Source organism: Pinus tabuliformis, chromosome 1_2 (genome assembly GCF_031772625.1).
Source record: "Pinus tabuliformis cultivar Carrire ecotype Pingquan chromosome 1_2, CPIR1, whole genome shotgun sequence".
In the NCBI taxonomy this organism is placed as follows: Eukaryota; Viridiplantae; Streptophyta; class Pinopsida; order Pinales; family Pinaceae; genus Pinus; species Pinus tabuliformis.
Window position 1 is genome coordinate 1308805302 of NC_142298.1, and position 22309 is coordinate 1308827610.

At 36.2% G+C, this 22309-nt stretch overlaps 1 protein-coding gene across 5 annotated transcripts in view; it reads right to left on the reverse strand.

Moving 5' to 3' along the window:
• Positions 1-2599: 2599 nt before the first annotated feature.
• Positions 2600-22309, reverse strand: part of LOC149211019 (mRNA export factor GLE1-like) — a 532145-nt gene continuing 512435 nt past the window's right edge. For 3 of the 5 annotated variants that reach the window (XM_089396862.1, XM_089396865.1, XM_089396866.1), the window contains 5 exons: positions 19943-20026; positions 19529-19606; positions 5813-5944; positions 3177-3299; positions 2600-3088 (listed from right to left, as the gene is read on the reverse strand). In XM_089396862.1, the coding sequence (XP_089252988.1) occupies positions 2867-3088; positions 3177-3299; positions 5813-5944; positions 19529-19606; positions 19943-20026 (639 nt within the window). In that variant the 3' untranslated portion in view covers positions 2600-2866. The remainder of the gene's footprint in view (positions 3089-3176; positions 3300-5812; positions 5945-19528; positions 19607-19942; positions 20027-22309) is intronic. The other 2 variants (XM_089396863.1, XM_089396864.1) reach the window with 2 other exon arrangements.

The following is a 22309-nucleotide window of genomic DNA, read 5'->3' on the forward strand; positions in this document are numbered from 1 at the left end:
TTTCCAATGTTGATCCAAAGTGGGTTGATGACTTGGCTGGGAGGAAGTGGGATTAGAAGAGGCAATGTTGGCAGAAGATGAGGAAAAACTTTGGATTTTTGTTCTCTTTGTTCCTTTTGATGGTTGGCCAGTGCCATTAGAAGGATGAACATAGTGAAAGGGGTCATTGGTGGAAGGGATAGAAGTTGAGTCTTGAATCTCATAATCATCATACCCACTCTCTTTCATGGCTTCTAATAATTCCCTCTTCCTTGCAATGTCATCTTGGATGGCATTCTCCCTAGCAGTGTTGCACGAAGCGCCCCCCCCCCCCCCCCCCCCCGGTTCCAAGCCCCGAAGCGCGTCCCGTACGGAAGCGCCTAGGAAGCTTGGCCGGAAGCGCGCTTCCGGCTTTTTTAGACGCTTCCTGGAAATTTGGAAGCGCTGGCGCTTCCGAAGCTCCGAAGCGCGCTTCGTACGGCGCTTCCCAGACGCTTCCGTACGCTTCCAGAAAAGCTTCCGGAAAAGCATTTAGAAAATCGTTTTTTTTTTCAATTTTTTTTTAAATTTTAGGTGAGTTTGCTTGTTGGGGGTGGGTCCACCTTGGGTTAGGGTGACAAATGAAAGCAAAAAAAAATATAAATATAGCAGATGCTCCCTCATGGTAATGTTAAATTCTTAAAGTAAAAGTGACATTCTCCTTTATTTTTCATTTTCATCCTTTTACTTAAATTTTTAACATTACCATGAAATGACTCAGAATGTTTGAGAGTGGTTCCAACCTCATTGGACTTCATATGGAGAAAATAGAATTTCATATCCTATTCAAAATTCAGCAGACTTAACAGTTTTCAGGTATTCAGGATCAATGGGATTGTGGCATTTCATTAGATTATATCAAGTATGAAGGTATGCAATTAGCATTTAATCAAGAGCACCAAGCCCTATATGTACCCTGGTGTTGGTGGTGTTAATTGTTGAACTCCTTTGTCAAGCGGCACGCCCTTAGCAAAAAATTACCTTTCAATCAAGTCAAAATCATCGATCAAACATGTTAAGCTTTTTCTACCATATTTTAAGTCTTGAATTAGGTAGTTTGATCAAAATTGGGCAATGTTGACTAATATCCCTAGACAATCGAGGTAGAGGCAAAGGCTAGACAAGAGGAGAAGAATCTAGATTCTAGATCATTAATGTACAATGGATGTTATATCTATCTTGATTTATGCAAAAATATGCATGTTTTCATGTCTTCTACAATTAATTTGGTATTTGGGATGTTTGTTTTGAGTATAAATGCAAAAAAATATAATATATATATATAGCAGACGCTTCCGCGGACGGTTCGCTTCCTAGATTTTTGGAAAATGACGCTTCGGCATCCCCGCTTCCAAAAAACGCTTCCGCTTCGCTCCCGCTTTGTGCAACATTGCTCCCTAGCCTTATCCTCATAAAACTTTTCAAACTTGGAAATGTATTCTGCCCTAATAGGACCTAACATTGCATTTGGTGCACCACATGTCGTTACTTGGCCTCTTATCTCAGCCAAGTGTTGATTCAATCTAAGCATACCCCCACCTCCAATAGGTTTATGGCATAATTTGCATATCATTTTTCCATCAATTTTATCACAATGAGCCCATGCACTGTCCTTTGCTTTTGGAGACATGTTTGCTTAAAATAATTACAATTTGCAAAGAAATCTGCCATTTAAAAAAAAATTGCTGCTAAGCAACATGGAAAACCAAAGCTAAATTTAGGAAAACAAATGCACATGTAGGCTACAAAATTTGATAGCATAGAACTAGAGATTTGATAGCATAGACGGTAGAAGTGAGAAGTTTATAATTTTATAACATAAAAAAATTTAATTCATGGACAGCGGTCAAATGAGGAATTTTCAAGTGAAAATCCTTACCTGGAAATGCAAACTAGCTTCCTTAGTCTCCTCTTGAAGATGCCAACTCCACTGACAGCTATAAAATATCTCCAAAATAGCTCCAACTCCAACTCCAAGACGACTACTCTAGCAAAAACTCAACACCCTCCAAGCTCCCAAGCAAACTCACAAATACTCATAAACACTCCAAATGAGATGCGTGAGACAAATGAGAGAGAGAAGAGCCTCTTAAAGGCTTGGAGAGGGTATTTTTGGAGGGAATGGACCCTTAATTTCCCTCCAAAACCCCTAAACTACCTTGGAAAAACCACTCTGTGGGTCCTTGGCGAGCATGGCAGGTAACCGGCCGGTTTAGGATGGAACCGGCCGGTTTGCTACAAACTGGCCGGTTCCGTCCAAAACCAGCCGGTTAGGGCCAAAATCTCGCCAAACTTCCTCCTTAACTGGGTTTTTCAGCTGGTTCCAACGGTGGCCCTGCTGACTGGCCAGTTAGACCGGTAACCAGTTAGCTAGGCCGGTTTTAAAAACACTGTAAATCCAAATGTAACATTATTAGTCTCGGTGTATACCTTAACATTGCAAATTACTTACTGTATTCATGTCACAGTTTTCTTGTTTTCCGTTGATATTCTTAACAATATCAAATTCATTCTCAAAATAAGGACAATTGACTGATAAAGGTCACAAAACCCATGCCTAATTTCAGTTCAGTTGCAGCAATGAAAATGACACCAAATACTGAGGTTCTACAGTCCTCCATAAAGTAGTATTTGTTATATCTCTACTCAAATGTATGTGCCTCCCAAGGATATCTTCAATTTCAATTTCAATAACTGAAGCTTGCCAGTATTTTGAATACAATGGAAAACTATAAATACCAAAAAATTTCATCCAACACTCGATTGGGAAATAAATAACTGTCCTCACAAGTAAAAGTGCCACAAATTCTAGTAGTGCTTTTTTATCAAACGAAAAGCACCATCTTTCTCAAGCCCGTATGCTTTTTGACTTATCTGTGATAGCCAAGGCTCGTCCTTCAGGCTCTTTTCTGAATTGCTGAGATGTCAAGTATGTCTCCAAGTGGTCAATCACTGGATCTGAGTCTGGATCATTTTGTGATTTCAGCCTCTCTATAAACTCTCTTGATATAGCATTTAAAAGTTTTGTGAAAGGTCTAGGATATGCTTGATAGAGACGGAAACCAGCTATCTGCAGAATCAAACAGGGACAGAACTTATTGTATGCTATAAGAACATAAATGATGTGATACCCAAATATTGGCTTTTTAGCATATTACCTTCAAAAATATTTCTAAAGCAGCTGCTGTAAACCTGTTGGGAGGGAGTGCATTGAGAAATCGAGCCATCCAAGACCATCCATCCTTCACACCATGAAGATTGTTAACGCCTGGTATGTCTGTCTGCAATCAGCAAAGTGGAGGTGAAGACAATCTTGCTACTGTGAAAATATATTAATTGCGTAATTCAGTTACTTTTAAGGCAAAGAGGCTCGACCATAGGCAACAAAAAAGATTGGCATTCTCTATAATGTTGTAACAGTTATAGCTGGGTAATTTGCAGTGCTTGGTAAAGTGAATGAAAAGCATGCTTTACACTCAACTATATCGATTGCCTTCTATCTTACATATGTCACAGTCATAGAAGGAAAAACAGCGCAAAAACAATGTTAAGAAACTTGCCACTAGAAAAAAATTTCCATGTATGACAGCCAAACCTAGCTCACAGTTAAATAATCCAGAAAACTTTGAATATAACCTTTAAAGTAATTCATTGAGGATGGAATATAATATATTGAACAACGTATGAATGAATGATATGGTTCGGTTACAAATGAGGGCCCCAGGTGGGATGCCCTTTCATGAATTTTCCCAACTAACAGACATTCTTTCATAATTATAAATTATAATTGTTAATTATTCTTATTGTTATTATTATTCATTGATATATTTATGTTCATAACACCTTAACATAACATGGTTAAGTAAGCAAGCAAGGTACTCACCACAGTTATGCAATCATGGATTATGTAGAACTGTGCCAGAAAATGAGAATTGAATAGGTAAAAGTGACCTAAGCCATCAAGGAGAAGGGCGATTTCTTTTAGTCAAGAACTTAGTTTGCTCAAGGTAAAAGTGTATGGCCTAACACTTGTGTTATATTTCCTAATAATTGAGAACAAATGACATTTGTGACACTTTCCTTGATGTCATACAAGGACTCCCTATGATCAAACACATCTAGCAGCTTTAATAATTAAAAAAAGATCTCGACAAACTTCATAAAATATTGTAGATAACTGTAGCATCCTTGTAACTCATATAATGACTCTGCAACACCAACTTATACCTAAATCTATTAGCATCAAGTTCTGGGTAGCAGGTCAATCAATTTTGGGCAGCACATCAATAGATTTAAATGGTTGATTTCAACCTGCAATTTTTGGGAAGCAGCTTAATGTCATTGGTGGCAACATGACACTTGGACAATATAAGTTGTCTAGGATTAACTTTTAGTTACCTAGAATTCATTTTTTTTTTATGTTTTGCAAGTTTATAACTAGTACTTTTTATTTCATTTTGTTTTATTTTTTAATCGATTTAAACAAAATTTAATTTGGTTTGATCAAATTTATTTGCCAAGCAGGAACAAATTTATTCACCAGTTTATGATATTTTTGGAATTCCAGACCCTTCTCAATGAATTTGGTGAACGCTCCGACCATTAACAAACAAATGTTTCTTAAGAAGCAGTTCTAGCTCTGTGCCTTCATTGCATAAATAAGACATCAATGCGAAGAACTTTTCATGCAAATCTGAATACCAATGCTTTATTCTAACATAGCTACAACCAAATGATAATATTAAGCACTAATTACAGACAGACATGATTTATCTTACTCACTAACAAGTTTGCAATTTAGCCTCGCAAAACACTGCAAATACATTAAGCAAATTATGCCTTTAGCAGAAAATAGGATAACAAATAATTCAACCAAATTATCCTTCATGCAAGCCAAGAAACTCTGAACACAATGAACAACCACGAAAGGCAAAAAGCCTGACAGCTCTGTTTCAATGAATATGTAGAAGCTTGGAAACATGGAAGCATATCTGGCATGTTCCTGAACCACCTGACACAATTTTCTTCTAGTTCGAAGCTGATCAACAGTTTAACGCTGAATTAAACTTGTCTTACAGTTAAATCATGATGACTGTCCGCATAGGTCAATATAAAATATCCAATAGTGATTCAAAGTAAATTATATTAAAAGCTAAAACATTTCACTATGATAATTTATAAATCAATTTCTCATTGTCTTTGATAAAAAGATAGCCACTAGAGGTTAATCGGTTTGGTGAAAGCAGGGTGATATTATAGCCCCCCACCACAGTTAAGTTCCTCAAAAACTAACCTGCACACTCCCACAAGGGGGCTGCTTATTAGCAGTTGAGCCACCATGGCCCTTAAGTTGAGCCGGGTGGTCACACACGTCATAAGTATAAGAACGATGTCCCACCTTTTAATAGGTAGTGGAGGATACTCAACACTTTGGTGTAATAAGGAGGCTTGTTCAAGATTCTTTAATAGAAAGATGAGTTGTCTTGCAGTGAATATGGCATATGAAGGGTTCGGAACATGTAAGATAGCCCATTTATCATATCCATTTATACACCAACATATACTTCAGAATAAAATGTGTTTTGCACGATTGACAAATAAATCCCTATATTTGACCTGTCTCCTGACAGTTGCAGTCAGGAAGATATATTTAAGCATAACCATATACATGCACAGTTGCACATAAGATAAACACACATAAAAATACGTCTTTAAAGTATAACACTCAACTGCCTTGGTAACATAATAAAAGGAAATGACAAATGGAAATTTGGATTCATTGTTAATGTTCTACCTGAATGATCGCTGCATATAGAGTTACATATGCCTTCATGCGAGCTAGATACTTATCTGTACTTTCGATCTTTCCATTATCTTCTCGGTATCCAACTGTCTTGTAGTATGCATTTTCTGACTCAAAAGCAATCTGACATATTTCAAATTTGTTAAAATTATGTTCCACCAGAAATTTCTCAAGAATCTTTCCCGCGACATGTGAAAATTCTAGTGAGAATTAGATAAATTAAAATATGTAACAATCTCTAAAAATTGAAAACTAATAATCCATTTATTAACAAAAGACAAAAGAATGCTTCTTTTCAAAAGCTAAAAATATTCATCTAAAAGGAAAATGAAAAGACAGATGTGATGCAAATAAATTATCTTCATGTAGCAGCATGTAGAAGTTGTGCTGCAACTACTATTGAGGAGCTAAGTTCCAAGCCATTACAGTAGGTCCATTCCAAGACCAACGGTTATGTGTGAAAACTATCTACTTGTCTTTATGTAGTTATTTATATTTGGCAAGAAGACCAACCACATTCATTGCATGTTGTCATTATGTTTCGACAGTACATATTGATGTAGTCCAACTAACTGCTGTGATTCATCCAACAAAAGATGAATCAATGTTGCATGACTCGTACTCGTATGATTTGTGTGGGTATTGACTTGACAAATTGTATAAGAATTGAGATTGACCATATGTAACAATCTCTAAAAATTGAAAACTAATAATCCATTTATTAAAGAAAGACAAAAGAATGCTTCTTTTCAAAAGCTAAAAAAATTCATCTAAAAGGAAAATGATAAGACAGATGTGATGCAAATAAATTATCTTCATGTAGCAGCATGTAGAAGTTGTGCTGCGACTACTATTGAGGAGCTAAGTTCCAAGCCATTATTGTAGGTCCATTCCAAGACCAACAGTTCATGTGTTAAGACTATCTACTTGTCTTTATGTAGTTATTTATATTTGGCAAGAAGACCAATGACATTCATTGCATGTTGTCATTATGTTTCGACAGTACATATTGAAAGAAAGAAAGAAATTATTTTAACGTCCACGAGGCTAAAGATAGCCTATGGGACAGATTGCTTTTTCATCTGCTTGATGTATTCGACCATTTTTCTATGAAGCTTCAAAATAAATGCTCCCAGCTTCTCGACAAACCCCTCGCTAAATAGATTATCCCAAGAGCTACCTGCCAGAATATCTGCATGACTTTTCTTGTTGTCTTTGAAGGCCTCACATTCTAAAATGAAATGTTTTTCTGTTTCCACTTTTCCGGAAGAACAAAAAATGCATACTCTTTCCTCCCACACTTCCTTTGCCCTTTCTAGCACCCTATTTCACAATGGAGTCAATGAGAATTAGTCCTTAATTGAGCAATAAGAATTTTGGCTCTCCAAGAGATATTGGCCTCTATGTATGCTTTTGGTTGATGACTATGAGTGGGATTAAACACTTCATTATATTAATTTTTCTTTCTTCCTAGCTCCTTATCCCAAGTACGCTTGTGGAACTTTTCCATAACAAAATATTTTATGTCTTTGTTGTTTATGGGATACGGATTCCAGCCAATACCCCATTTACTAAACCATTTGTTATTTTGCTGCATCCAAGTTTTTTTGCTCTTGCACAATCTATCATTAAAGACAACCTTAGGCCATCTACCCTCTTCCATTTGCTCAATTTTTTTTAAATACCTTATGACTCGCACCATAGCAATTGCTTCAATTGATGTAGTCCAACTAACTGTTGTGATTCATCCAACAAAATATGAATCAATGGTGCATGCCACATACTCATATGACTCGTTTGGGTATTGACTTCACGAATCGTATAGGAGTTGAGAATGACCCTTATAAGGCTCAGCAAAATACAAAATCCCTCCATTTTCCCTTTCCCTTTCCCTCCACCTGGTGTCAAAAAAAAAGAAGAAAAAAAATGAAATTTGCTGCCAGGGACGGGTCGTATATAGGGCCGTACGAGTTTGATATGAGTCGTATGCGAGTCAATGGGTCCAAGGCTGCTTGGGAGCAGGAGCAGGGAGCGACATTTTCAAAAGCTCCCGCATCGGGAGCAAATTGAGAGCGAATTTTTATATAATATATATTTTTATATATTTTGATGCATATATGTCAACAAAAGCATGTAGAATGATAAATTAGATATAAAAAGCATAAAAAATGGATTAAAGGATATAACACCAATCATCTAGAAGTTATAATCTTCATCAACCACATGTCCACAACTTACAAGTTCTCATTTCTATAGCATGTAAGGGTGCACATAATAAAAAAGTATCGAGTGCAAATCTATCTTTGAACCGAAAATACATCAACAAATAGGTTCTATATGGTCTCTAGCATCCAAAAAAATCATGCTACAACAAATACCTACATATCATCAAAACCATTGCCTATCTTGGGATATTTGTCATTAATATCACCCTCTAAGCAACTAACATAAGATAAAAAAAATGTAACATGTCAAGACAAGATTTTGTTTGAGTGATGGGTACATTTTAGTAGGGTCATGATACAGGAGTTCGACAACCAATGTCACTAACATCAAGGTACATAGAGGGCTTGATTAAATACAAGTTCCATACCCTAGTACATGAAAAAATCCAATGGAAACATTGCAATCCTCCCAATCTTGAAATCTTAAAAAACTGATAAGTCTGTTGGATTTTGAGTGAGATCTAAAATTCTACTTTCTCCATATGAAATCCATTGAGGTCGGAACCATTCTCAAATGTCCCGAGTCATTTCATAGTAATGTTAAAAATTTAGGTAAAATGTAACGAATAAAATATATAAATAATATAAATATAATGTAAAAGATAATAATCATAAATAATAATTAGTTAAGCTAGTAATTAGGTTGAAGAGGCATGTCTAATAGGACATGACTCTTCATGAAGAGACACTTGCTTGGTATATAAGCAAGTCTCTCGTTCTCATTTGTAAATCATCATTCTTATTCTTATTCACATATTTAATATAATATTTATATCCTTAATGGATAATTTGATATTCCAAGTCTTTTGGAGTAATTAATCCAAAGAAGGAACTTTGTTCGCTTCATGTGGTATCAGAGCCACGTTGGCTGATCACCAGGCCTTTGGCTATCAACCTATCATCAACTTCGTTGCTGTCATAATTGAAGTGTTTCGCTACATATTGGGAGATTCTCCATTTTTTAGGTCTTTGGCCATTATTTAAAAAAAATAATAAAGAATAAATAAGAAGGGTATATAAAAAGAAAAGAGGAAAGGAAATAATATATTCTGAACAAACAAACAAAAAAATTGAAAAAAAAAAAATATATATATATATAAAGGGTTTTACATTATTGATAAAAGTGCATAATAAATATACGCGGGAATCTTTTGAAGTATATTTAAAAAAATTTACGTGGAGAAGCCCGTGGTTTTAGAAACCAATGGTAATTGCCTGTGGTTTTAGAAACCAGCAGTAAATTTTACATTTTACGTTGAGAACATTAACCGAGGTTTTAGAAACAATTGCCCATGGTATTTTAGAAACCAATGGTAATTGCCCGTGGTTTTAGAAACCAGTAGTAAGTTTTACATTTTACATTTTACGTGGAGAACATTAACCGAGGTTTTAGAAACAACCCATGGTAATTGCCCATGGTATTTTAAAAGTGAAAGATATTTTGATAAGCATTGGAGAAAAAAGGTGTGATCTAAATAATTTTAATCGTTCAAATCTAAAGATTGTGACCGTACTAAGAGTCACGTCTCATCCAAATTAGTCACGACTCATCCAAATTTTCGAAAAAAAAAATATTATTATAATTATAAAAAAAATACTATATAAGCCTTATATAGTTACATATGAAAGGAAAAGTGGGTGCCAAAAAAGTATATATAAATTTTATATAATTATAATTTTATAATATATATAAATTAAAAGTATATAATATATATAATTTATAATTATATATATTAAAAAAAAATTATTATTATATAAAAATTTTATTAAAAGAGTGAACAAAAGAAGAAGAAGAAGTAGAGAATATTGGAAATATATATATATAAAGGGAGATAAAATAAGTTTAAAAAATAAAAAAATAAAAAATAAAAAAATAAAATAAAAAATATTTCCATACAAAGTTAAAATGATGAAGGAAGAAAGGTTTTCCTATAATGGTCTTTCAATTACAGATCATAGAGTAATTACACTAAAAGGAAATATCCAAGGAAGAGAAGTTAATGTCGCCATCAACCCAAGCAATGATAAAAATTATATCAACATCAACTTGGCAAATCAACTATTAATTCCAGAGCTAAGCATTAGTGTAAAGAAAAATATTTTTGACCAAAACAAGTATAAAATTAGTGATCTACAAGTGACAATAGGTCATTATAACTACATATCTCAATTTCATGTTGTAAGGACAGATATAAACACTGACATCATACTCGGTCAACCCTGGTTTAAGGATCTGGGTACATTCATGTTAAACATAAAGAAACAAGTTTTGACGTTTCCTTATAAAGGGAAGATGGTCATGTTTCGAGACATAACAAGTAAATCAAAATCAATAAAATCTTCATTAGAAGACCTTAAGGATATCTCAGATTTGATGTTTCAAGATAACGAAAAAACTATATCAAAGAAGCAAAAAGAGCTTGAAGAAGTCATCTGCAGCAGAGACACAGAAATTTCGAGCCTAAGAGGTCACCAGGAAAAGCTACTCGAACAAGTCAAGAAGACTAAAGTCTCAAAGAAGGAACTCAAGGAGCACTTATCAGAACAAGAAGAGGAAACTTTGCGTTTAAAGAACCTTAGTAAAAATTTATTAGAACAAATCAAAGATCTAAAAGATGAAAATTTTAAAATTCAAAACACTGAAAATAAGGTTGATAAATCAGAAATCAAAGAACTTTTACGACTGAAAAACCATAATCAAAGTCTACTCACTCAAATTAAGAAGCTTAAGGATGATAAGAAAGCATTAAAAGATAAGTTGGAACAATTCACTCAAGAAGAAGCATCGGAATCTCCAGTCGTAGCAGTCCAAGTTGAAAGTAAGGGAACGAATACCGATCCAGTGAATATGACAACTCAAGAAGACAAGCTAGTTGAAGAAACGACACACGTAGATGTTGCAGTTCAGACAATGGACATCCCAGGTGAATGTTCCATAACCAATTCAACAACATCTTCGCCAGAAGAAAATCTAAAAACTCCATATCGACATCCGAATCACGAGAGTAGACCAATCAACCATGCTACGTATCGGTACCCTTCAGACCAGAAACAACAAATTGACGTTTCAGAGAATAATGACGTAAAATCAGTCCAGTCTTATGCTAACAAGTCATTACAAAATTCCAGTGATCAGAATGCTATACAGAAGATTAATCTCGGATGGTCTGATCCCTTCTCAGTGCGACAATTTTGTTTGTCACTAAGAAGATCATATCAGCTTGTATCGACGAAGATGACTGTTCCAAGAGAGAAAGACTTTCAAAGCCGAAAAAGAGATCAAGCTTTTTTTCATCAACAAGCTTTGAGGACAAAGCTTTTTGAGGAAGGAGGCAATGTAACAAATAAAATATATAAATAATATAAATATAATGTAAAAGATAATAATCATAAATAATAATTAGTTAAGCTAGTAATTAGGTTGAAGAGGCATGTCTAATAGGACATGACTCTTCATGAAGAGACACTTGCTTGGTATATAAGCAAGTCTCTCGTTCTCATTTGTAAATCATCATTCTTATTCTTATTCACATATTTAATATAATATTTATATCCTTAATGGATAATTTGATATTCCAAGTCTTTTGGAGTAATTAATCCAAAGAAGGAACTTTGTTCGCTTCATAAAAGTGAAATTCTCCTTTATCTTTCATTTTCAGTGAAAGTGACATTCTCCTTTATCTTTTATTTTCATCCTTTTACTTTTACTAAAAATGAAAGATAAAGGAGAATGCCACTTTTCCTTTAAGAATTGAACATTACCATGAATTGTATATCAATACTAGGACCATAGGATTGAATATTAGGCTTCCCTACTCAAAACCTCTTGTTTCTTTGAATTTTTTTTGCGTTTGGAACATCTTTGTGATACAATTTTTGAGAAAATGCTAGGGAGCGATTTTTTTTTGCGGAAGCGCGCTTCAGGAGTGGATTTCGGGGGTGGGGGGTGCGGGGGAACACTCCCACACAACCCTGAATGGGTCAACACGAGTCTTGTGCAAGTCAGTGCGGGTAAGAGTCTTATGTGTAGGTTCTATGAGAGTGACTCGCTTTGGCATATGATTCGTCAAGACCCGCGAGCCTTGAAGGGTTGTGCTTCACTAAGATGAATCAATGCCTAGTTTAGGGTACGTGCATGTGTCCATGCACAAATTCTCCACTTATATCAACCAGCGGAGTGTGACAGAGTGATTTGCAGAAAAGCAAAGGAAAAATGCATACTCATATGGACTCTATGATGTTATAGAGATTTAGTTCCCTCAACCACAGTTGTCTAATAGGAAAAATCATATTTTGAAGCGAACAAAGTTCCTTCTACAGATTAATTACTCCAGAAGACTTGGAATATAAAGATATCCGTGAGGATACAAATATTATATATTAAATATGTGAATAAGAATCATTGTACAATGAGAGTGAGAGGCTTGCTTATATACCAAGCAGGTGTCTCTTCATGGAGAGTCATGTCTCATTTAGACATGACTCTTCAACTTAATTATTAATTAACTAATAATTATATATGGTTACTATCATGTACATTATTTTACATTATTTTCTATATATTTATTCATAACATTGCCTTCCTCCTCAAAAAGCTTTGTCCTCAAAGCTTGTTAATGAAAAAAGCTTGATCTCTTTTTCGGCTTTGAATGTCTTTCTGTCTCGGAACTGTCATCTTTGTCGATACATGTTGATATGATCTTCTAAGTGACAAAAAAAACTGTCGCACTGAGAAGGGATCGAACCATCCTAGATTAATCTTCTGTGTAATATTCTGATCACTGGAATTTTGTAATTACTTGTCATCATAGGACTGGATTGAGATTACATCACTATTCTCTGGAACATCAGTTTGTTGTTTCTGGTCTGAATGGTCCTGATACGTAGCATGGTTGAGTTGTCTACTCTCATGATTCGGATGTCGATAGGGAACTTTTTTGGTTTGACATTCCCTTATTAAGAGTTTGGAATTTTTTTTATTTACTTCAGGGGACGATGTTGTTGAGTTGGTTACACAACCTTCACTTGGGATGTTAATCATCTGAACTGCAACATCTAAGTGTGTTGTTTCTTCAACTGACTTGTCTTCTTGAGTTGTCATACTCACTGGGTATCCCTTCCCTTATTTTCAACCTGGACTGTTATGACTAGAGATTTCGACACTACTTCTTGAGTGAATTGTTCTAACTTGTCTTTTAATGCTTTCTTATCATCCTTCAGTTTCTTAATTTGAGTGAGTAGACTTTGATTATGGTATCTCAGATGTAAAAGTTCTTTGATTTCTGATTCATCAACCTTACTTTCAGTGTTTTGAATTTTAAGTTTTTCATCTTTTAGATCTTTGATTTGTTCTAATAAATTTTTATTAAAGTTCTTTAAACACAAGGTTTTCTCTTCTTGTTTTGATAAGTGCTTCTTGAGTTCTTTCTTTGTGACATTAGTCTACTTCGCTTGTGTCAGTGATTTTTTGATGTGGTCCTTGAGACGAGAAATTGCATTGTCTTTTTCCATTATTTCTTTGTAATGCATATCCACAAGATTTTTATGTTCATGTTCTAACGCTTTCTTGTTTCGATGAAGTTTGGCTATTTTGTCATTCTCTTGATATTTTAGCTGCACTTTCTCAGTACACTAGATTACATCGTTTTGTGGGAATGATGATGGACGTTCAACTTGGAATAGGGATTCCATTTTCTTTCTCTCCTCATTAAAATCAGCATGTTGTCACTCAAGTATTGTCATTAATTGTTCTATATCGCTTGCGAATGATTGTTTTTGTTCATTACTTAGAGATTTCATATTCTTTTTCTTTTTCTTTTTCTTCACTTCTTTTAACTTTGTATGGAATATATATATATATATATATATATATATATATATAATTGAATTAGTTATATGATTATAAAACTATATAATTATAATATATAACTTATATGGTTAAAAACTTAAAATTATATAATAATTTTAGTCATATAATGAACTATATAGCTTATATATAGCAGTGAAAAAAAATGAAGTCGTGAGTCAACTAAAACAACAGTAGAACGAATGTTGGACGGGCGTGACGATTTGTGGAAGAGACAACCGACAGAACACGTGATTACATATGGTGGTAGAGTGTGTCAAAAAAAAATCGACAGCGGGGGAGCAGTGGGGAAGAACGACAGACTGGAAAAAATGTGTCGGTTGGAGGCGGGAAATCAATGAGAAGGTGGTGGTGGCGATGGTTTTTGAATGCAGATGAGGTTGATCGAGTGGATCTGGTTGGGAGGTTAGTCAGCGAAGAGCGGTGGCGGGGACAGCGAGGAGTGTTGGACGACTGTGAGGAAGGTGGCAGATGACCAACAATGGACGGAACCTGCGGCTTAGGTCTTTCGACAGTGATGGCGGTTGTCAATAGCGTTGTCGGTAGCTATGGGTTTTGTTTTTATTTTATTTTCTTTTGTTGCAGTAGTGCAACCGGGGTAGTGGCAACAAGTGGTGGAGCAGGGTGGATGTAATAGGTCAGGGGCCAAGAGACAACAACGAGGTGTGTTGCATTGTTGTGACAGCAATCGGTGGTACAAACGACGGACAACAAAGTTGTCGAAATGGATAGAGAGCACAATAGGGATGTAGGTCAACAAGCGGGATGGTGGCGTCGAGCAGCGGCAAGGGAAACAGTTGATGCGTGTGGGACGAGAGCGGCCACAACAAAGAAGGCAACTAGGAATGAAATGATGGAAGTGAGGTTTGCAACAACGACCAAATAATAATTTTGAAGTGGAGGCTTATTTGTAGCACTACATTGAGGTGGGAGGGGACTCACGACGACTTGTGGCAGAATGCAGACATGCAACCAGTAGCGGTGTCTGCAATGGCGGTTTGCGGTTTGATGGAATCATCCAAGCGGCAACAACATCAAGGTTACACTACCTACTGCAACTTCCACTGTTGTTGGTACCTATGATTTTGATTTTGATTTTTTTTTTTTAAATTACTCTTTTTTTTTGCCTTTTTTTAAAAATTGTATGTATGTATATGTATTTTTTTATATAACTTTTTATTTTTATTTTTTATAATTTAATTATATAATTGAATTAATTATATGATTATAAAACTATATAATTATAATATATAACTTATAAGGTTAAAACTATATAATAATTTTAATCATATAATGAACTATATATAACTTATATATAGCAGTGAAAAAAAATGAAGTCGTGAATCAACTAAAAAAATAGAGGAACGAATGTTGGACGGGTGTGATGGTTTGTGGAAGAGGCAACTAACAGTACATGCGATTAGATATGGTGGCAGAGTGTGTAAAAAAAAATCAACAGTAGGGGAACAGTGGGGAAGAACGATAGACTGGAAAAAATGTGTCAGTTGGAGGTGGGAAATCAATGAGAATGTGGCGGTGGCGATGGTTTTTGAACGCAGATGAGGTTGATCGAGTGGATGTGGTTGGGAGGTTAGTCAACAAAGAGCGGTGGCGGGGGCAGCGAGGAGTGGTGGACGACTGTGAGGAAGGTGACAGATGACCAGTGATGGATGGAACCCGTGGCTCAGGTCTTTTGATAGCGACGGCAATTGTTAACAGCGTTGTCGGTGGCCATGAGTTTTTTTTATTTTATTTTCTTTTGTTGCAGTAGTGCAATCGGGGTAGTGGCGACAAGTGGTGGAACAAGAAGGATGCTATGGGTTGGGGGCCAAGAGACAACAACAAGGTGTGTTGCACTGTTGTGACAGCAGTTGGTGGTACAAACGACGGAAAACGAAGTTGTCGAAATGGATAGGAAGCACGGTAGGGACGTAGGTCAACAAGTGGGATGTCGGCATCAAGCAGTGGCAAGGGAAACAGTTGATGCGTGTGTGACGAGAGCGGCCACAACGAAGAAGGCGGTTGGGAATGAAAAGATGGAAGTGAGGTTTGCAACAATGACCGAATAATAATTTTGAAGTGGAGGCTTATTTGTAGCACTACACTAAGGCGAGAAGGGACTCACGACAACCTGTGGCAGAATGCGGACAAGTGACCAGTAGCGGTGGCTACAATGACGGTTTGCGGTTTCATGGAATCATCCAAGCGGTAACAACATCAAGGTTACGCTACATACTATGACTTCCACTGCTGTTGGTACCTACGATTTTGATTTTGATTTTTTTTTTTTTTAATTACTCTTTTTTATTCTGCCTTTTTTTTTAACTTGTATGTATGTATATGTATTTTTTTATATAACCTTATTTATTTAATTACATAATTGAATTAATTATATGATTATAAAACTATATAATTATAATATATAGCTTATATGGTTAAAACTATATAATAATTTTAATCATATAATGAACATAATATAACTTATATATAGCAATGAAAAAAACTAAGTCGTGAGTCAATTAAAAAAACAGTGGAATGAATGTTGGACGGGCATGACGGTTTGTGGAAGAGGCAACCGACAAAACACGCGATTAGATATGGTGGCAGAGTGCGTCGAAAAAAAATCGACAATGGGGGAACAGTGGGGAAGAACGACAGACTGGAAAAAATGTGTCGGTTGGAGGCAGGAAATCAATGAGAAGGTGGCGGTGGCGATGGTTTTTGAATGCAGATGAGGTTGACCGAGTGGATGTGGTTGGGAGGTTAGTCAGCGAAGAGTGATGGCGGGGCAGCGAGGAGTGGTGGACAGTTGTGAGGAAGGCGTCAGATGACCAGCGATGGACAAAACCTGCGACTCAGGTCTTTCGACAGTGACGACGGTTGTCAACAGCATTGTCGGCAGTGATGGGTTTTGTTTTTATTTTATTTTCTTCTGTTGCAGCAGTGCAACCGAGGTAGTAGTGACAAGTGGTGGAGTAGGGTGGATGCTATAGGTCGGGGGCCAAGAGACAACAACGAGGTGTGTTGTGTTGTTGTGATAGCAGTCGATGGTTCAAACAACGGACAACAAAGTTCAAACAACGGACAACAGAGTTGTCGAAATGGACAAGGAGCACGGTTGGGATGTAGGTTAACAAGCGGGATGGTGGCGTCGAGCAGCGGCAAGGGAAACGGTTGATGCATGTGGGACGAGAGCAACCACAACGAAGAAGGTGACTAGGAACGAAACGATGGAAGTGAGGTTTGCAACAACGACCGAATAATAATTTTGAAGTGGAGGCTTATTTGTAGCACTACATTGAGGCGGGAAGCGACTCACGGTGACCTGTGGCAGAATGTGGACAGGCGTCCAATAGTGGTGGCTGCAATGGTGGTTTGCGAGTTGATGGAATCATCCATGGTGGTTTGCGAGTTGATGGAATCATCCAAGTGGAAACAACATCAAGGTTACGCTATATACTGCGACTTCCACTGCTGTTGGTACCTACGATTTTGATTTTGATTTTTTTTTTTGCCTTATTTTTACATGTATGTATGTATATGTATTTTTTTATATAACATTTTTTTAATAATTTTTTTATTTTTTATTTTTTACAACTGCAGAATGGAGAAGCTCCTTGTAGCGAATGCTTGATTGACGACAACAAGGTTGTTGGGAGGTTGATGGCCAAAGGCCTAGTGATCAACCAACGTGGCTCTGATACCAAATGAAGTGAATAAAGTTCTTACTACAGATTAATTACTTTAGAAGACTTGGAATATAAACATATCCATGAGGATACAAATATTATATATTAAATATGTGAAAAAGAATCATTATACAATGAGAGTGAGAGGCTTGCTTATATACCAAGCAGGTGTATCTTCATGGAGATTCATGTCTCATTTAGACATGACTCTTCAACCTAATTACTAATTAACTAATAATTATATATGGTTATTATCATTTACATTATTTTACATTATTTCCTATATATTTATTCATAACAAATTTATACAAAAAGTATTAAATACTCTGATTTCAATATTACCTTGCTAGCTTTCTTAAGTTCATATATACGTCTGCCTATATCCATTCTGACCAAGAAGAACACCCATTGAACGTACATTGGTCTATTTTAATGAAAATTAACATTTTTAACTGTAACTTCTGTAACTGACGGGTACCACAATACTTTTGATCTAGGTTAAAGCAAGTGCCCCTATTTGATGAAGATAGCATACCATCATCATGTCAATCAATTGATTAAATTACTTTTGCAGTTGCTCTTCAATTTACCAATTGCAGGTTCAAGGTAGTTCGTAAAATACCCAAGTATATACAATCAAATACATAATTAAAGCCTTAGTTAATTTTATATGAATCAATAAGTAGACAACTCTTCCGAAACTCACAACTATTTATTGATCTATCCATTCAATGTTATACAAAGGAATCCCACTGTCAATTGTAATCATCACTTTGACGAAACCCCAACCTCAGCCTCTAGGGACTGCGTCAGCGTCTCTCTGGCCCAGCGTTTGCCCAGCGTCACTCTAGCTTGGCCTGCGTTAGCCTCTGGAGACATTGCATCAACCCTCTGGCCCTCTACGTCACCCACGCTGGCCCTCTGAGGCACTGCGTCAGTGCGTAGCCCCTGGCTGCCTCTGCGTGAGCCCTGGCTGGCTCTATGTGAACCCCTGGCTAGTTCTGTGTCTCTCTCTCGGCTACTACGCTAATTCTCCCGGTGCTATCTCTGCCTCTCTGCTTCTGTATTCACTGCCCCTCAACTGCAACTCTGATCACTCTCTCAACTTTCTCAACAAACCCAACCCTAGAAAGTCAAAATCTTGATCTCTTGGTGTGTTCTCCAAGTGACCCTCAAGCCTCCTCTTATACTTTTCTCGTTGACAATTCAACGGCCGAGATTAAGTCCCTAATCAATGGCTAAGATTAGATCTGGCTTGATCCATAACTTTTGGAGCATTCTAACACAGTTTTATACTAATTCACATTAATATTTTAATTTCCCTAAGTATGACTTAGGGACTCCATTAAAAATATTAATTATTTTAATATCTCCCAAACTGTTTAGAATCTACCCAAACTCTTTCTGAGTATTGGTGATCTCATGTGCCTTAGCCTCTCCACCAATTTTCGTGGCTAGAGCACATCCGATGCTACCCCAAATCACACCTAGTTGTACTGAAGAATAGCTGATTAGAAAATATTCCTCTGCTGCACCGGTTTTCCCACATTGGGTTTTTTCGGGGACATTTGTCCAAAAATATCTGTGTTGATGTGTTTGATTCTTGTGCATGTATTTGTTTTTGTATTATGGTGTGATATCTGCAGCAGAATTTATGTTAATGATTATTGAAAGGTTTTCGTAAATAACTTATTGGAAAATAAGTAGGTAAAATAAATCAGTTGTTGCAATGATAGAATTTTCACATTTTAATGCCTCATTGTGCTTAATAGATCCAGGCTTAAGATGGATCTATACTAGTTAGATAATATTTTTATCCTTTATGGACTACACGTTTTTTCCATTTTCTTATAATTCCTGATGGCTCCTTGTAACAATAGTCAAGTCCATTACAGGTGGTATCAGAGCTAGTTTGAGACATGCTGACCTGTAGCCAAATTTGTTGCCAGCAAGCTTCCACGCACCTTGCTCTAGTAGCCACTCCATAGTTCACCATTCCACACACCTTGCTCCATACACTCCACAGTCATTATGCACACTTCCTTCCCATATACACAGACAATTATGGAAACTCACCACAAAAAAGACAATAGCAGGCATGTAACTGTAACCAATCTATGACTATTCAACTGTAAGTACCTTTCCATAAAAAAGACTAACAACAAAGCTAAAGTCTAGACCATGTTAATCGGCTAATGGAATTTTTAAATCCAAAGAAGGGGTAACGAATCGACGTAATTAGCTAAATTATGGTACTATAAAATATGTTTGATGTAAAGCAACATTGAAAGCTAGATTGGGTCTAATCACTAAGATAAGAATTATGTCAGGTTTGCCATACCTTTGAATATGGAATATATTTTGGAACAATAAAGATGCAAGACTTATGCAACTTGGCAAGCACAAGATCCATTGCAATTGGAACCTATAAGAAACAAAGCACCATAAGATCATCATGATAAACTTATCATTATCATAAAATCTAAAAGAAAAATTATTTCTAGAGAACACTAATTCATTCTATGTACACCCTTGTTATATCTGATGAATTACAGTTGTATAAAAGTAAACTGCAAAACAATAGTGTCCATGAATCATAACTTTAACCTATGGCAACTCCCATAACCATCAAGCTTTACATTGTTCTAAACAATCGTAACAGAAACATGAAATATAGCATACTTTTAGGAAATGAACTTTTTCGTGGCATTTTAATAAATCTGTTTATTAATTATATAAATTAGCTTAGGTGGTTGGGAGCACATAAATTATGAGATAAGATGGAATTAATGAGATAATTAGATAAAACATTAAAAGCCCAATATGGGGTGATAGGGAGGGCACTGTGAGAATTTCGCTGTAGTGATTGATTTATTTCTCCTACTTATTTACAATAATAAGTTATTCACCAATGCTTCAGTAAATATCAAAATAAATTCAGCGGTAGACTTCACAAATTAAGAAATGAAAATTAAACAGACAAGGGAAACACTAGCATATAAACAATCACATTGACACACTTGTTTTTGGACAATCATTCATGGAAAAACCCAATGTAGAAAATCGATGCAACAGATTTGAGAGTAAATTTCTGAATACAATCTCGATGCCCCAGAGAAATAATGGCAATCCACTCAGATAAGATAACTAATAGATACATAGTGAGAATTTTCTCACACTAAATCTAGAGATTCTACATTGGCCCCAGCTCCTGGATGACCCACTGCGCAGTCTCTGCGTGAGCCTACACAGTCACTGTGTGGCTTCTGCGTGGAGACTCCCTCTTACTGCGTCACCCTAGTTGCTGCTGAGAAATCGAGATTCCTCTTGCCAATCACCCACAGTGATTCCTAGCACTAATCATTGTTATCCCCCAACAATTCTGCGTCAACCTTCTCCAGTTGTTGCGCTGTCCCTCCTTGGCACTGCGCTGGCTCTTTGATCCTTCACTGTCTTCTCTGAAGTATATTCACTGGAACTGGAAATCACTTCCTTCCAGTTCTGCCTTTGATCCTCACTACTTGATCACTTGTTCGAATTCCTTAGCAAACCCTGCCCTAAGAAAATCGAACTAACTCATCAACCCTCTGTGTGTCTACAAATAAACGCCAAGCTTCCTTCTTATACTTTTCTCGTTGAGACTTCAACGACCGAGATGAAGTCTCTAATAAACAGCTAAGATTAAATCTTGACTTGATCCGCCTTCTAGATCACTCTCACCCATATTTTGATTAATACCCATTAATACTTTAATTTTCCTAAGTTTAGACTTAGGAACCTCATTAAGAATATTAATTATTTTAATAAAATACAATCCTGGTGGAATTTCACCAAACGGTTTCTGGGTTCTTTAGAAGTCATGTGCCTTAGCCTCTCTATCAATTTTCATGGCCAGAGCATATCCGATGCTACCAAAAACTAATGCTCCCTCTTAGCGAGGAAAGTGCTCTAGCAACAATGTCCAACTGCATGTTGCTTTGTTTCTGAAGCATCTCCTTTTCCGCACTATTGATGCCACCAACATTGTGTTGTTGCTTCTGCTACCCATGACACTGCCACTGCCACTGCTGCATCTGTACTAAAACTCCCTCTCAAACGCTGCATCACACTATTGAAAGGGATTTTCCATCATACCCATTTGCTCCCAAAATTGAACAAACTTTGTTCTTCCTGAGCCTTGGTGAGTACATCTACTACCTAAATAAGTCACCTGACACAGGGATTCGGGATTCATGGTGTTGGATTCGGACACGTTGACCCCTCGGAACAGGACACATAGGATTCGTAATAGTTATATATATATATATATATATATATATCTATATATATCTATATATATATATATATTAAAAATTAAAAATTATATATATATGTATATAATATATATATTGCTGATTGTAAAATTCCCTTTCCTTCAGTTTTCATAAATTTCAACAATTTTTGGGTTTGTGTTAAAGTTTGTAGAATGATATAAGCACGATTAAGCAAGAACAATAATAACTAGAATTCTGGAACTTTCACAATTGTGAGAATTACATTTCAGTTGGGTTTATAAATGAAGGAACAGTGGAACTTGATTTGTGGCATGAAATATATATCAGTTTCTATCGTTGATGATGTGAAAACCCATCCTTCTTCAGCATTCTGAACTCAGCAAAAGGTGGCAAGGATCGACCCACTTCAGCGCACTGTGTACTTTGATCAAAAG